This window comes from Ramularia collo-cygni (assembly GCF_900074925.1).
Source record: "Ramularia collo-cygni strain URUG2 genome assembly, contig: RCC_scaffold16, whole genome shotgun sequence".
NCBI classification, from domain to species: Eukaryota; Fungi; Ascomycota; class Dothideomycetes; order Mycosphaerellales; family Mycosphaerellaceae; genus Ramularia; species Ramularia collo-cygni.
This window is the reverse complement of record NW_019716270.1, coordinates 615,985-629,043: the sequence shown is the minus strand read 5'-3', so window position 1 is coordinate 629,043 and position 13,059 is coordinate 615,985. Positions and strand designations below refer to the sequence as shown.

At 53.2% G+C, this 13,059-nt stretch overlaps 7 protein-coding genes; 3 read left to right on the top strand and 4 right to left on the bottom strand.

Moving 5' to 3' along the window:
- Window positions 1-207: 207 nt before the first annotated feature.
- On the bottom strand, window positions 208-2,985 carry RCC_09122 (uncharacterized protein; the record flags this gene model as incomplete). XM_023774364.1 has 3 exons in its annotated part: window positions 208-1,801; window positions 1,865-2,822; window positions 2,877-2,985. The coding sequence occupies 3 exons, from the start codon at window positions 2,983-2,985 to the stop codon at window positions 208-210; spliced, it is 2,661 nt and encodes an 886-aa protein (XP_023630132.1).
- A 583-nt stretch (window positions 2,986-3,568) lies between these two features.
- Window positions 3,569-4,929, top strand: RCC_09121 (related to Probable cysteine protease atg4; the record flags this gene model as incomplete). XM_023774363.1 has 2 exons in its annotated part: window positions 3,569-4,281; window positions 4,338-4,929. The coding sequence occupies 2 exons, from the start codon at window positions 3,569-3,571 to the stop codon at window positions 4,927-4,929; spliced, it is 1,305 nt and encodes a 434-aa protein (XP_023630131.1).
- A 999-nt stretch (window positions 4,930-5,928) lies between these two features.
- RCC_09120 (Histone H2B) lies at window positions 5,929-6,486 on the bottom strand (the record flags this gene model as incomplete). XM_023774362.1 has 3 exons in its annotated part: window positions 5,929-6,179; window positions 6,261-6,405; window positions 6,463-6,486. 3 exons carry the CDS (start codon window positions 6,484-6,486, stop codon window positions 5,929-5,931), a joined length of 420 nt encoding a protein of 139 aa, XP_023630130.1.
- Window positions 6,487-6,893: 407 nt separating this feature from the next.
- Window positions 6,894-7,544, top strand: RCC_09119 (probable Histone H2A-alpha; the record flags this gene model as incomplete). XM_023774361.1 has 4 exons in its annotated part: window positions 6,894-6,949; window positions 7,085-7,173; window positions 7,230-7,433; window positions 7,486-7,544. 4 exons carry the CDS (start codon window positions 6,894-6,896, stop codon window positions 7,542-7,544), a joined length of 408 nt encoding a protein of 135 aa, XP_023630129.1.
- Window positions 7,545-8,034: 490 nt separating this feature from the next.
- Window positions 8,035-10,621, bottom strand: RCC_09118 (related to acetylornithine aminotransferase; the record flags this gene model as incomplete). XM_023774360.1 has 3 exons in its annotated part: window positions 8,035-10,146; window positions 10,199-10,295; window positions 10,440-10,621. 3 exons carry the CDS (start codon window positions 10,619-10,621, stop codon window positions 8,035-8,037), a joined length of 2,391 nt encoding a protein of 796 aa, XP_023630128.1.
- A 269-nt stretch (window positions 10,622-10,890) lies between these two features.
- Window positions 10,891-12,174, top strand: RCC_09117 (related to aminotransferase; the record flags this gene model as incomplete). The annotated part of the gene is made up of 1 exon (XM_023774359.1): window positions 10,891-12,174. One exon carries the CDS (start codon window positions 10,891-10,893, stop codon window positions 12,172-12,174), a length of 1,284 nt encoding a protein of 427 aa, XP_023630127.1.
- Window positions 12,175-12,293: 119 nt separating this feature from the next.
- RCC_09116 (related to NADH2 dehydrogenase (ubiquinone) chain CI-B22) lies at window positions 12,294-12,762 on the bottom strand (the record flags this gene model as incomplete). XM_023774358.1 has 4 exons in its annotated part: window positions 12,294-12,316; window positions 12,367-12,487; window positions 12,552-12,684; window positions 12,740-12,762. 4 exons carry the CDS (start codon window positions 12,760-12,762, stop codon window positions 12,294-12,296), a joined length of 300 nt encoding a protein of 99 aa, XP_023630126.1.
- Window positions 12,763-13,059: the final 297 nt, after the last annotated feature.

The following is a 13,059-nucleotide window of genomic DNA, read 5'->3' as shown; positions in this document are numbered from 1 at the left end:
GTGGGATACCTGCTGAGGTCCTAGTCTCTATCACTGTACCAAACACCGACAATGCAAGTCAAACTGCCAACATAAACATGAACAGTCTCCATCGCAAACCGCAGTGTCGAGACGTCCAAGCAACAGTCACTACCCATAGGAAGCAACATCGCATCGGCAAAGCCACACCCACCCAAAGGGAGGAGTGTCGCATCGGCAAGGGAGAGCTCAACCGAGACCAGCAGTGCCCAGACGGACCTTCTGCTCGACGGGAGTCTTCATACCCTCGCCTTCCTTTCCCAATCCTTGGCCCTTCGACCAACCCATCTTCATCATGAGCTTGTKGCCCATTGATTCCTGGCCAATCTCTGCAGCACCAGCACCCACAATTTGACCGTTGGCGACATGCATCATTGGCTTGCCCCTGGAGGGACCTCCGCCGGCACCCCCAGCCTTGCCCTTTGCCATCTTCTTCGCCTTGCCTCTAGACAAAAAGCCATGTCCCGAAGCGTTCATGATCCGGTCAAACATATCCGGCGAGTACTCCTGAGTTCGCGACGTCTTGTATACGATAGGGAAGCGATTCTTGCCACCGCCCACGGACTTCGAATTGAGATTCAAAGCCACTGCGATCTCATGCAGTGACTTCCGCTGGAGCTTAGCCAGAGGTGGGAACGCCCGCTCATACAGGTCTTCATCCTGCAAGAATATGCGAAGTTCGTGGTGAACCTCAACCATCGTCATGCCCAACGGATACTTGGCGTTCAGATTGGGCTTGCCCTGGCGGCCAGCTGATCCTAGCAATCCCTCTCTACGGAGCTGCTCACGCTCAAGCTTCTTCTGCGCTTTCTTATAACGGTCGTTCTGCCAGGCGTTGCTCATTTCCGCTTTGAGCTCATCGTCAGAGAGCAGCTCGAGTTCTGGCGGCAACTTACCCTTCCGGCCCTTCTTCGTAGGTCGCAAAGACGGTCGCTCAAAGTCCATGATATCGAAACCGTGCTCTCCATACTGCTCAACAGTGTCCGCCAACGCAGAGGCATCTGGGAAGTTGTGCTTGCGATCGCCGCGTCCACGGCGCATGCCAGGTTTCTGTGCGACGAAGGAATTGTTGGTAATGTTCCAAAGACCGACACGCGCAGCTTCGACATCACCAACACCCTCTTCTGACGTATACGGGAACGCGCCATCATCCTCAATCAGGAGTTCATCTCCAGCCATGCCAAATTCTTCTTGTTTGGCTAGCAGCCGTGCAATTTGCTCGTCAGTCATTCGATCCTGGCGGCGTTGGCGAATGTCTTCTTCGTCCTCCCACTGTTGGCGCTCGGTGTACTCCAAGTCCTCCTCGAGATCCGAACTGTCCAACGAGAGGTCCTCGTCAGATGAGATTTCGTCGGGATTGGGGTTGAGAGCACTGCTGTCGCTTTCCCACTCGGAGTCATCATTCGCCGCATCGATTGCCGCTTCTTGCGCCGCAAGTTTCTTCGTCGATTTAGGAAGTAGCTCGTCGTCTCCAATCTCTTTCCCGTCAACGACCATGGATGGACCTAGATTGGCGGATCCTTTCTGCCCGAACGCGAACTTGAACGACGTGTTCCCTTCAGCACCTGCCTCGTCTGAATCTTCTGCTTGTGCTTGCAAGTTCTCCATGTAGTCATCATACGCTGCCTCTCCAGCTGAGTCGGTCTCTTCCGAGTCGATCGCCTTCCGTATGGCACGATTGTCCTTCTTTCGTCCCCGCTTGCCGCGTCGGTTACCCTTTGCGGCGGCAGGTGCTGCGTCACCCTCAGATTCGACCGCAGCTTTCTTAGCATTCTTCTTATCCCTTAGAACGGACCTCCAGTCAGCTTGTAAAGCGGCAATTTCGGCATCTTTGCCTTTGACATACCCGGATGAAGTAGCTTCAGCGAACTGTACTCTGGACGCTCTCGCTGGTGCCTCTGTGAATGCCTTCACCTCAGCTGCTGATGGATTCATATCTGGACGGGGTTTTTTCGGCTGCYTTTTCCAGTATGGAATTGCTGGTGCTGCTCTCCATATATCCTGTGACACGAAGGTATCGTTTGGCGACGGTCCAGAAGCCCAGCCATTCTTGTATTGGGGAGGTGCTGGCTTGGTGAATGTGGCATCTGCTTGGGAATCTACATGACTAGGCCTTTCTTGACTCCAGGTAGCGTACCGGACATCAGGGCTTCTCTCAAAGGGAGATTTGGTGGGTGAGGTCTCCTCAGAATGTGCCACCGCATCATCCACCACCGTACTCCTCAAATTGTTGCGTCCAGAGAAGATGACCTCTCCACTTGAGTCAGACCTTGCTGGCGAGACCGCACGGCGGACTGGGAGCTTGCCATGGAATCCGCCAGCTTCCAACGTGCTGTCGCCGACTGTGTCAACCACGAACGACGGCTGCTCATCATCAATATCCATCTCTGTAGAAGGACTACCGGCCAACKCAGCAGAATCCTCATCCGCAGCTTTCTTACTACCGTTGCTAGCTGTCTTGCTGTTGGAGGCGTCGATCTGCATGTTGTCCATGTCCATGTTAAGATGAACGTCCATCATGATGTTGGTCTGTATGTCGTCGTCGTTGTCATCATTCTCTTCCTCGTCGTAGTCGTCCTCGCTGGCAATGTCCTCGTGGGTGGTATCGGCAGGTGGTGCGGTTGCGGTGGCGTTCAATGCGCTGGCGTTGCGGTTCTCGTTCCCTGGCGGGGCGGCACTACTACCGGATGCTCCAGCGCTGACGAAGCTCATGGGCAAATGTCTAAATTTTGCACCTTCTGGGTGAGTACGTGGRTCTCTCTGCTGTGCACCTGRGAATCCTCTAAAGTTCTTCTGAACCTCCTCTGCGATGTCTCAGCTGGGTTTAAAAGACTGTATGAGCGGTCTTGACCACGAACCATAGTCATCATCTTGGATGTACAAGCTCGATGCTCTTTTCTGTGCCTTCCCCTTTTGCGCGGCCCTGCCGTTCTGCACTTTCCCTTTGCCCTTTTTGTTCTTCGCCATTGTAGTTTGCCCCCACGTTGGCTATTAGGTGTGCAGTATTTACCAAGCAGTCCACGGGTTCAACGCGTGCGAATGGTCTATCCTCTCACGAAGGAATAGTAATCTGATCTCTTGAAGTCCCAAAGAGTGGCTATGGTGAGTGATCGATAAGGAAGAGAAGAAATGAATGCATCCGCCGCATCTTTCATCGATGACTTCACGGGAGATGCGCGACTCGGAAGTGGGGCAGTGGACCCTGCTTTCCACAACGCTAGTCTCCCGCCGACGTTCCGGCATGCGACGAGGGAGCTGGAACGCTCCATCACTGGCGACAACACCTACAACAATCGGTTCTGACTTACAGCACGCAGAGAGAGACCTTGCAAGCTTACTCCAACCAAGCCCTTCTAATACCTTTTCTCTACATCTAGGTCCTCCTGCACTGGGAGTAATCAAGTGCTCTGGATCTCTCCGAAAGGGCCGTCGCAAGCTCACATGCACATGATCGTAGCCTGCTGATGGTTCATGAGCACGGCACAACACCAGGCGCAGGCAGACCACGATCGAATCTCTTTGCAAAAGTCTCCTCTTTCATGACATCGAAATGAACGAGTTCGCTCGCCTTTCCAAGCGGGCTGTGGACTATCTGTGGGATCGACAAGTCCACAACGATGACCCCTCGCCGATATGCTGTCTGGGACGGACGTATGACTCGCAGTACAACCAACAACGACCATCCTCAGCTCCCGGAACCTCGCCCTCTGGAAAGTCAGACTCCGCCGTATCTCATGCTGACTCTGCCGTTGTGACTCAACCGTCACTCTCACCTCAGGATGTCGCAGATGATGAGCTCGTCAAGAGCTTCGACCAAGTTCAGATGTCTAAATCCATGGAAGAGGAGGATCTAGGATGGCCTGCAGAGTTCTTGGATGATTTCGAGTCCCGATTCTGGCTGACGTACCGGAACGGCTTTCCACCTATACAGAAATCCTCRGATCCTGCTGCGGCAACGAACATGTCCTTTGCTACGAAGCTACGCAGCATAGCAAACCAAGGTGCTTTCACGTCGGATACGGGATGGGGATGCATGATCCGGAGTGGACAGTCTCTTTTGGCGAATACAGTGGTCATGCTCAGGCTGGGAAGAGAGTGGAGAAGAGGACAACAAGAGAAGGAACACTCCGAAATCCTCTCTTTATTTGCAGACACACCTGAGGCTCCGTTCTCAATACACAAGTTTGTGGAACACGGTGCAAAGGCTTGTGGAACGTATCCAGGCGAATGGTTTGGGCCCAGTGCCACAGCCAGAAGCATTCGGTGAGTTTGTCATGACGATCGTTGTATGTTGTCCGACAGTACTGAGAAAGTTGCAGCGCTCTTACAGAAACGTACCACGATGTTGGTTTGAGAGTGTACGCAAGACCCAACGACAGCGACGTCTACATCGACGCTMTCCTAGAGACAGCTTCACAACATGACGCAGACGAGAAGTTCCAGCCGACTCTCATCGTTCTAGGCATCAGACTCGGTATCGAGAAAGTCACGCACGCCTACCGTGCAGCCCTGAAGTCAGTGCTCGAACTCCCTCAGTCGGTCGGTATCGCAGGTGGTAGACCTAGCAGCAGTCATTACTTCGTAGGCCACCAAGGAGATAATTTCTTCTACCTGGACCCGCACACCACTCAACCCATGCTATCCCCACAACCTTCCCCAGAGGATATCGACACCTGCCACACCCGACGCATTCGACGCATCAACATCGCCGAAATGGATCCCTCCATGCTCCTGGGTTTTCTCGTCCGCTCCAAGGAGGAGTTTGAGGCTTGGCGCAAGGCCGTGACCGATATGCCCGGCAAGGCAATCATACACATCCACGATACGGAGCCAAAGTATGCCACGGGTAACGAGCGTGCAAGTGCGGTTGACGAGGTGGAGACGATGGATGATGAGGATGAGAGTTGGTAGTGTTCTCTTTCCTCCACGAACGATACGGAATGCATGATGCTAGGGTTGGAACGTGATTCATGAGGTTATGATTTGGTTTTTTTGTCGTGGTTTGGGATGCATAGCAAGGTAGTCGACGGGGTTTTGAGTTGCGATGCATCGTATAGACCTCACTCTCTTTGCTCAAGTACGAACACGCTGATGGTCTTCCGTCTTGCATTGTTTCTTGACGGTTTACAAGGTCGGGCTGTTGTCCATTGTACCTGGAAACAACAGCAGGATCGAAAAGACATCTTCGGGCAATATACTTAGCGATCCGCAACATTGCTTGGTTTGGTGGTTACAGCTACCTGTCCGTGAGCGTAGTCGTCGTTTGATTGCGAAGAGAGCCGGCAGGCAACCTTCAATTTCAACTGCCCTTGGTCTTTCGTCGATGATTTCTGGCCCGAGCGAGATCCGGGCCGCCGCACCGTTGTTTTGATACCAGAAAAAGCGTGTCGTTTTCGCGTCCATGTAGTTCGACTGCACCTCATACGCAACGGTCCTGCGAGTAGAAATGCTGTTTGGAAAGCTCGCCAGAATGTGCTCTCGACGGGATGGGTAGCTCTGTCAAACTCAGAGGCCTTTTCCGTACGGTGAAATCAGTTTGCAGAACCGAGAGGAGGCCATCTCGAGTGCAACTCGCGCGCAATGGTCCYGCGACTCGAAGGCTTCTCAAAAAGTGATCCCCACAGATTGAGCAACCAAAATGGCCCGTTCAGGACATCGAAATGAGTATGAGAAACAGAGAGGCCAGTGTGTGAAGTTTCAAATCATGCATTCATGACTCTTGCTGCTGCTACTGTACAGCTTTCCCATCCATGCTGTGCCGCTGCAGCGGCTGGTATTTGAGCACAGCAAATGAAATAACTAAAACAAACCCATCCCATGTCGCATTAACAACGCCCGGCCACCATCATGAGCCTCTCGAATCAAGACCAAAACAAACGCCGCCATCACAAACCCCATGTGACGTACCGCTTACTTGGTGGAAGAAGAGTACTTGGTCACCGCCTTGGTTCCCTCAGACACGGCGTGCTTGGCCAGCTCACCGGGCAGAATAAGCCTCACAGATGTCTGGATTTCGCGCGAAGAGATGGTGGACTTCTTGTTGTATGCGGCGAGCTTGGATGCCTCGGTGGCGACGCGCTCGAAGATGTCGTTGACGAAAGAGTTCAGGATAGACATGGCACGGTTGGAGATACCGGTGTCTGGGTGGACCTGCTTGAGAACTGAAGAACAAAACGCGTCAATACGAGTCAAGAATGGAAAGCGCATCATATGCGACGCGCAAATGAGGTGAGATGACATACCCTTGTAGATGTACGAGCTGTAGGTCTCCTTGCGGGTCTTGGTGCGCTTCTTCTTCTCGCCAGATGGCGCGGCGGTCTTCTTGCCGGCCTCCTTCTTCTCAGCGGGTGCCTTGCCCGCAGGTGCCTTGCCGGCGGTGGTTGGGGTCTTCAAAACAACGCGTTAGTTGGTACTGCGAAAACGCAGCAAAACTGGAAAACTGACCTTGGAAGCTGCCTTTGGTGCCATTTCGACGGTTTGATGTGGTTTTTGGGTGTGGTTTGAAGTGGTGGATGTGTCTGGTGAGTTTGGTTGATGAAATCTGATGGATGCTGCTGTTGTGGTGTAGGAAGGAAGAGAAACGATGTTGAAGTTGGGCGGGCGAGCCTGGCTTAAGTAGTCGCGGGGCTCTCACTGCAAATCACGGCAGGCGCGTTCTTGTTGTGTGGCCCGTGCGCCAGTCGCGCCTGCGGACCTTGATCTGCAACTTTGCACCTGCGACGCTGAACTACAAAAGCCAGCAGGTCCCCCCAAACCTCAACGCCGCTTCTTTTCTTTTCATCCATCAACCACAACATCTCACGCGCACAGCTCATCTACCATCTCACCACTTTCAAAACACCCTCAAAACCAACCCACTCACCAAAAACTTCAAAATGACTGGAGGAAAGTCCGGAGGCAAGGCCAGCGGCGCCAAGTCGGCTGCGCAATCGTGAGTTTCGCCCATTCTGTTCCAGTTTGCTCATTTGCATCCCAATCCATCCGCTTTGACGCGTTTTTTCCATCCAAAACGACGCGTTTTTCACATACAACACTCATTGAACAATTTCTGACTTCATAATCACAGCCGTTCGTCCAAGGCCGGTCTCGCATTCCCAGTTGGTCGTGTCCACCGTCTTCTCCGAAAGGGCAACTACGCCCAGCGTGTCGGTGCTGGTAAGTCGCATCTTCCAGCCGCTTCATCCAGTTTCATCAACTGACCCTTTTATCAGGTGCTCCCGTCTACCTCGCCGCTGTTCTTGAATACCTGGCAGCTGAGATCCTCGAGTTGGCCGGCAACGCCGCTCGTGACAACAAGAAGACCCGTATCATTCCTCGTCACCTCCAGCTCGCCATCCGCAACGATGAGGAGTTGAACAAGCTTCTGGGACACGTCACCATTGCCCAGGGTGGTGTTCTGCCAAACATTCACCAGAGTAAGCACTGCGCCGTCTTTCATCTCCAGCTTCCACTAACATTCGTTTTCAGACCTTCTCCCCAAGAAGACCGCCGGCACCAAGGGTGGCAAGGGTTCTCAAGAGCTTTAGATGGTTTCTTCATGTTTCAGGGTTGGCAATGGTTACGGCGTTTCACGATGATAATGGACTCTTCAACGGTGGGCATGAGATCCAGGTGTTTTTTGCGGGTATTGCTTTGAGGGCTGTACATTAGCCGGTAGCAGAAGGCTATGAGGCGACAGCATTGATGATACCAAGGCTTCAATTGAGCAATCAGATTTCAAACTTCACAAACTGCCCATCTCATCCCATCTCGCAGGCTCTTGGAAACTGACAATATCGAATTGGCACGTACTAACTGCACATCTTGCGGAGGGAGTTGCCTTTGGGGTTGATTGCAAATGGGTCCAGGGAACATTTCAAGCCACGCAGCCAGCAAATTGACAGCAGCAGCAGTTCTCCCCCTCATTGAACGACCTGGCAACACGACCGACACCTCGGGCTCTGCAAAAGATGCGACAACGGGGAAATCTTGAGAATTGCGATTGTCGAATACATGAACCTATCGACCTCGCACCACTTACTGCAGAGCTGCCAGCACGGTCTCCTCGATCCAAGAGATCGTCTCTCCTGGAGTTGTCAACGCACTCATCAGATACAGTACGTTTCCAAGAACTCGCGAATGAATCACGGAGTCATCCTTGCCAGTCCCGGCAAGCAAACTGTCTCGTAGGCCGGTCGCTGCAGTGGACGCATAGCCAGAACCTGCAGGGTCCTTCAAAGTGATGGCGAGTACAGAACCCAGCGCGAAGACATTGTCCACTTGTTTCTTGTGCGAGACTTCAGTGACGAACGACGAGGACCACATGCTCCAAGCGTGAGAAGCATCCAAGCTCGCCGATCTGGGGATCCAGTCATCTTTGAAGCTCTTCCAGGACTCGCTCTCGTCCAGATTCATGAGCGTTTTCAAGCTCTCGTTAGCTACCGCGCAACCCATTGGATGAGCTGTGTAGCTGTGTCCGTGAAGGAGTGCATCCGTCTTGTCGTCGCTCAGGAAAGCTTCAAAGATAGACTTGCTGGCTGTGGTTGTGCACAAGGGCAAGAGTCCACCTGTGAGGAGCTTCGCGTTGACAACAATGTCGGGGTGGGTGTCCAGGAAACTTGCAGCGCTGAAGCGACCAAGACGGTAGAGGCCTGTGAAGACCTCATCGAAGATCACAGGCATCCCACGCCAGTCCAAGTTGTTCCCATCCTCACTCTCCGCTGGGACTTTCGAGTTGCGGTCAAAACGTGCAGCGGGTCCATTGACGGTCTTTGAGTAGAAGCTACGCGCTACTTCCACGAGACACTTTTGGTACAGAGGATCCGCAAACATCATGCCGCCGGCGCCGAGGAGGACAGGCTCGATGATGAGGGCTCCCAGGCTCACACCTTCCTTGGTCACCTTCTCATGCAGAGTATCGCGGATGTACTTCTTGTAAATTTCGCAGTCCTGTTCTCGCTTGCCAAAGTCCAGGAGATCTGTCAACGAGTCAAAGTATCGTGTCTCGAAAGCTGTGTCAAATGGCTCGACCAGCCACTGGCCTTGACGCATCTTGACAGTGGGGAAATCTAGCCAGACGCCGCGACCACTGTACCAGTCCACCTTTTCGTTGAAGATGCTTGGCTCCGAGCAGTCCATTGTCCCGATAGTATCACCATGATAGCTGTTCTTGAGACCAAGGATCCTGACATCAAGACTGCGAGGCTTTTGCGGCTTGTACTTGACCATCGATGCACGGAGAGCCATTTTGACAGCCACTTCCATTCCCGTGCTTCCGTTGTCGGAGTAGAACACCTTGTTGAGACGCGGGTTTCCGGACTTCTCGACGACCGTTTTAGCAAGGTCAAGCGCTGGCATGTGAACAGCACCGCCGAACATAACATGACCGTATCTACCTGCCGCATTCGCTGCCGTGAGTGCCAACTTGGGGTTTCCATGGCCAAGGCCTTGCGTCCACCATGATGCCGAGCCGTCAAAGGCATGTTTCAGCAGTGACTGCTCTTGGTTGGGTTCGGATTCCCCTTGAGCCTCCTGCTTGGTGGTGTAGMTYTSGRWGKKSKCSSYRTMWKYARARWMMMARGCGGTAATGGTATCTTTGGATCGTTCTGTATGTTGTAGGAATGGATGCCAGATGACCCTGTCAGCTTCCTCTGGCATGCTGCGGATATCACTAATCCGTTGGTTGTGGTCGTTCAGGAATCTCTGGGTAAAGGCAGACACTGCCTGGTGTTCGCTCGACTGCTGATAGTAGTCTTGCATAGCTTTGATATCTTGTTCGACATTCTGGTGGCGAACGGGTGGCGGTGGAATCGAGAAGGTTTCCACATTTCGCTCTCGAAAGTAGTCCTTCAGATAGGAGTGATTATCATATCGATCTTCCGCGAAGAGTGCCACCGAGCTGACATCGTATCCTCTGATATGAAGAGATTCCCATGCTGAGATCGTGGTGCCTATTCCTCCAAGATTGTGGTCCCCGACCAGTAGAGCAGGAAGTCTCAGTGGCCGGTAGAGGTCTGCCTGGGAGCTACCGGATGGAGCAGGTGAGAGAACTCCGCCGGCAGTCTCTACAATTGCAACCCTGTCTTCACTATTGGCATATCCTTTGAGCTCATCATGTACTGCTGCGAGGACTGCTGCGTCGGTGATGGGCTATGGTCTTGTCAGTCTTGGGCACGAGCGATGTATGCATGGGTCTGCCTACCTTTCCAGCCGAACGAACTGCCAGATGTGGGCTTACTGGGTCGTCGAACTGGAAAAGACATCTCGAGTTGACAGACGATCCGAGTCGTGAGATATGGCTGGGATGGTGTCAGCTGTATGCGTTTAGGGTTAGGGTTTGGGTAGTGCTCGGCATGTCAACATCGGCCATGGCGGCGGAGAGGGGTATGCATATGCGTTCCAAACCGTCTGGCAGAGTACTCTGGATATGAAAGATGACTTACTGGTCGTCAGCTTCGTCCAATGGGCCCGTAGAGACGGGTTTGAGGTAATGGACGTTCCGAATTCGCTTTTGAAAAGCACGACAGAGCAAAGACGAGAAGATTGTCTTGCCAACTCCAGTGTTCGCACCGTACACTTGCAAGACACGAAGTTTCGGCCAAAGGACCGACCCAACCTGTCTCATCCTTCACCAGCCTTGGGCAATGAGCATCAAAACGAATGAAGATGAGGATTATCGATACGTATTCCGGCGTTGTGGCCCGAGACGCTCGCAGACCTCAATGCTTGCTCGGCTATGACCGGCCCCAACGAAGTTTGTTGACCCATGAACAGCAACATTGATTGGGATATCCTGGAAGACCTCTGAGCGCGAGGTGAGGTAAAAGGAACGCTGATCACCGGCTCTCGCACTTCTGAGAGTACGACGACGCTGCTCATTGATGCAGCTGCAGCATGCCGAAATCCATGTCTCACCTTGAAAAGTGTCTCTCCTCCGCCCTGGAGAAGCGGACAGCACAATCCACAATCCGGAACCTAACCACGTTCCCACCGGACTCGGTAGACTTCTCCTCTAATGACTTCCTCTCACTGGCAACATCAACGGAATTGCGGGAGACATTTCTCCACGAACTGAAGTCAGATCCCGCAGTTGAAGCGAACCTGGGGAGTGGTGGGTCTCGACTTCTCGACGGCAATTCAACATATGCCGAAAAACTGGAGCAAGACATCGCCTCATTCCACAACGCGGAAGCAGGACTGCTGTGTAATTCAGGATTTGATGCCAACACAGGACTGTTTTCTTGCCTACCCCAGCCTGGAGATGTTGTGGTCTACGATGAGTTCATTCACGCAAGTGTGCACGATGGTATGAGACTTTCCCGAGCGCGAAAGACGATTCCTTTTGCACACAATGATCCCAAAGCACTGCGAGCCGTGATCGAGCAATGTCGCAATGAGGATAGTGGCATCCGGGAAGGCAGACGAAACGTATTCATTGCCGTTGAGGGAGTCTATAGCATGGACGGAGATGTCGCGCCACTTCAGGAAATAGTAGCACTGATCGATGAAATCATGCCAAAGGGGAACGGCCACCTCATTGTCGACGAAGCACATWCAAACGGCGTATTTGGACCGAAAGGCAGGGGCCTTGTTTGCGAGCTGGGCCTCGAGAACAAAATCACAGTCCGGCTTCACACGTTTGGCAAAGCGCTGGCTTGCAATGGTGGAATTCTGCTCTGCAGCCCGTTGATTCGGCAATACCTGGTGAACTACGCCAGACCCATGATCTACACAACGTTCATGTCGTACCCGGCGCTGGCAGCGATCCGAGCTTCGTACTCGTTCTTGATGCTGGGTAAGACGGAGCCTCTGACGAGGAACCTGCAGATGCTCATACAAGTTCTGCACGAGCGGATGCTTGAAATGCAGGCATCTCTTCGGTTGCCATTGGCGGTCGAGCACTTGCTCCAAAGTCCTGTTGAGTGCCCTGAGACGCCGATATTTTCGATACTCTCATCAGAACCCAAGGTGCTTGCCGCACACTGCCAGAGAAACGGGTTTGTGGTGCGTGGAATCCTGCCACCTACTGTCCCAGAAGGAACTGAGAGGATTAGGGTTTGTCTCCATGCTGGCAACACGGTCGAGCAGGTAGAGGCGCTGGTTGCCATCATTCGAGCATGGGTAGCGAAGCGGGCTCAAGAACTGACAGCGGTAAAGGACGTACGGGCCCGGCTGTGATGTAGAAAGCTGTGCATGTAGCGCTCACGTGAAATCCACTGCTCAGAATTTCTTGTTTCGTTTTGTGATACCCTCTGCCAGCTCATATTTACACAAGGAACACCACTCGTGACACCTTTCTACAAATGCATTGGCGGGGGTGCTAGAAGATCTGTCAGCATGGCATAAACCGCGTGGGGTATGGAGACATACGGTCCAGATTTGGACAAGGCAAGTTGCGCTCGTACTTGCTTCCACCCGGCGCGGTGGGTGGTCTGTATGGGTCGGGGTGCTTCCACTTTTGCAGCAGCTCTTCAGTCTGCTCTAGGAGAACCTGTAGTGCGCGATCAGCGACTCCTCTTGCTGTATGCTGCCTTCAATGCCTCAATGGTCTTCACCTTCTGCCTACGCGGTTCCGTAACGTGCTTATTCGCTTCAAACAGTCCGCGGATGTACATTGCCTGGCCGCGCCAGACATATCGATGGACAGCCCAATCGAGGGAGAGCTTGAGAGAGCGGCGGTAGAGGGAGCTGAGGAATGTTAGATTGCGCACGCAGGCCTGCGGTCAGGATCGGGGGAGCCCACAGTATGGTACTTTTTGAGGCCATGATTGCAAAGCTGGGCAGAGCCCCGGTGTGGCTCGCAGTCAGTCCACAATCGCTTCCTTCGACTCGCGATATTGGGTATCAACGGAGCGGAGCGGAGTCAATAGCCGCGTTCGTGGGCCGGTTGTAGTAGAGGAGGTTGCCGCTTGTGTCGGCAGCGGCCGCGTGTGGTCGGAGAAAGAAGGGTGACGTTTGTGTCTTCCGGCAAGGATTGATCAACGCCAGTCAGTTGACAGCTTATTACCACGACAACTTCTTCCATCTTCACTACCACCTTCTACCGACACGACCTGCCGCGGG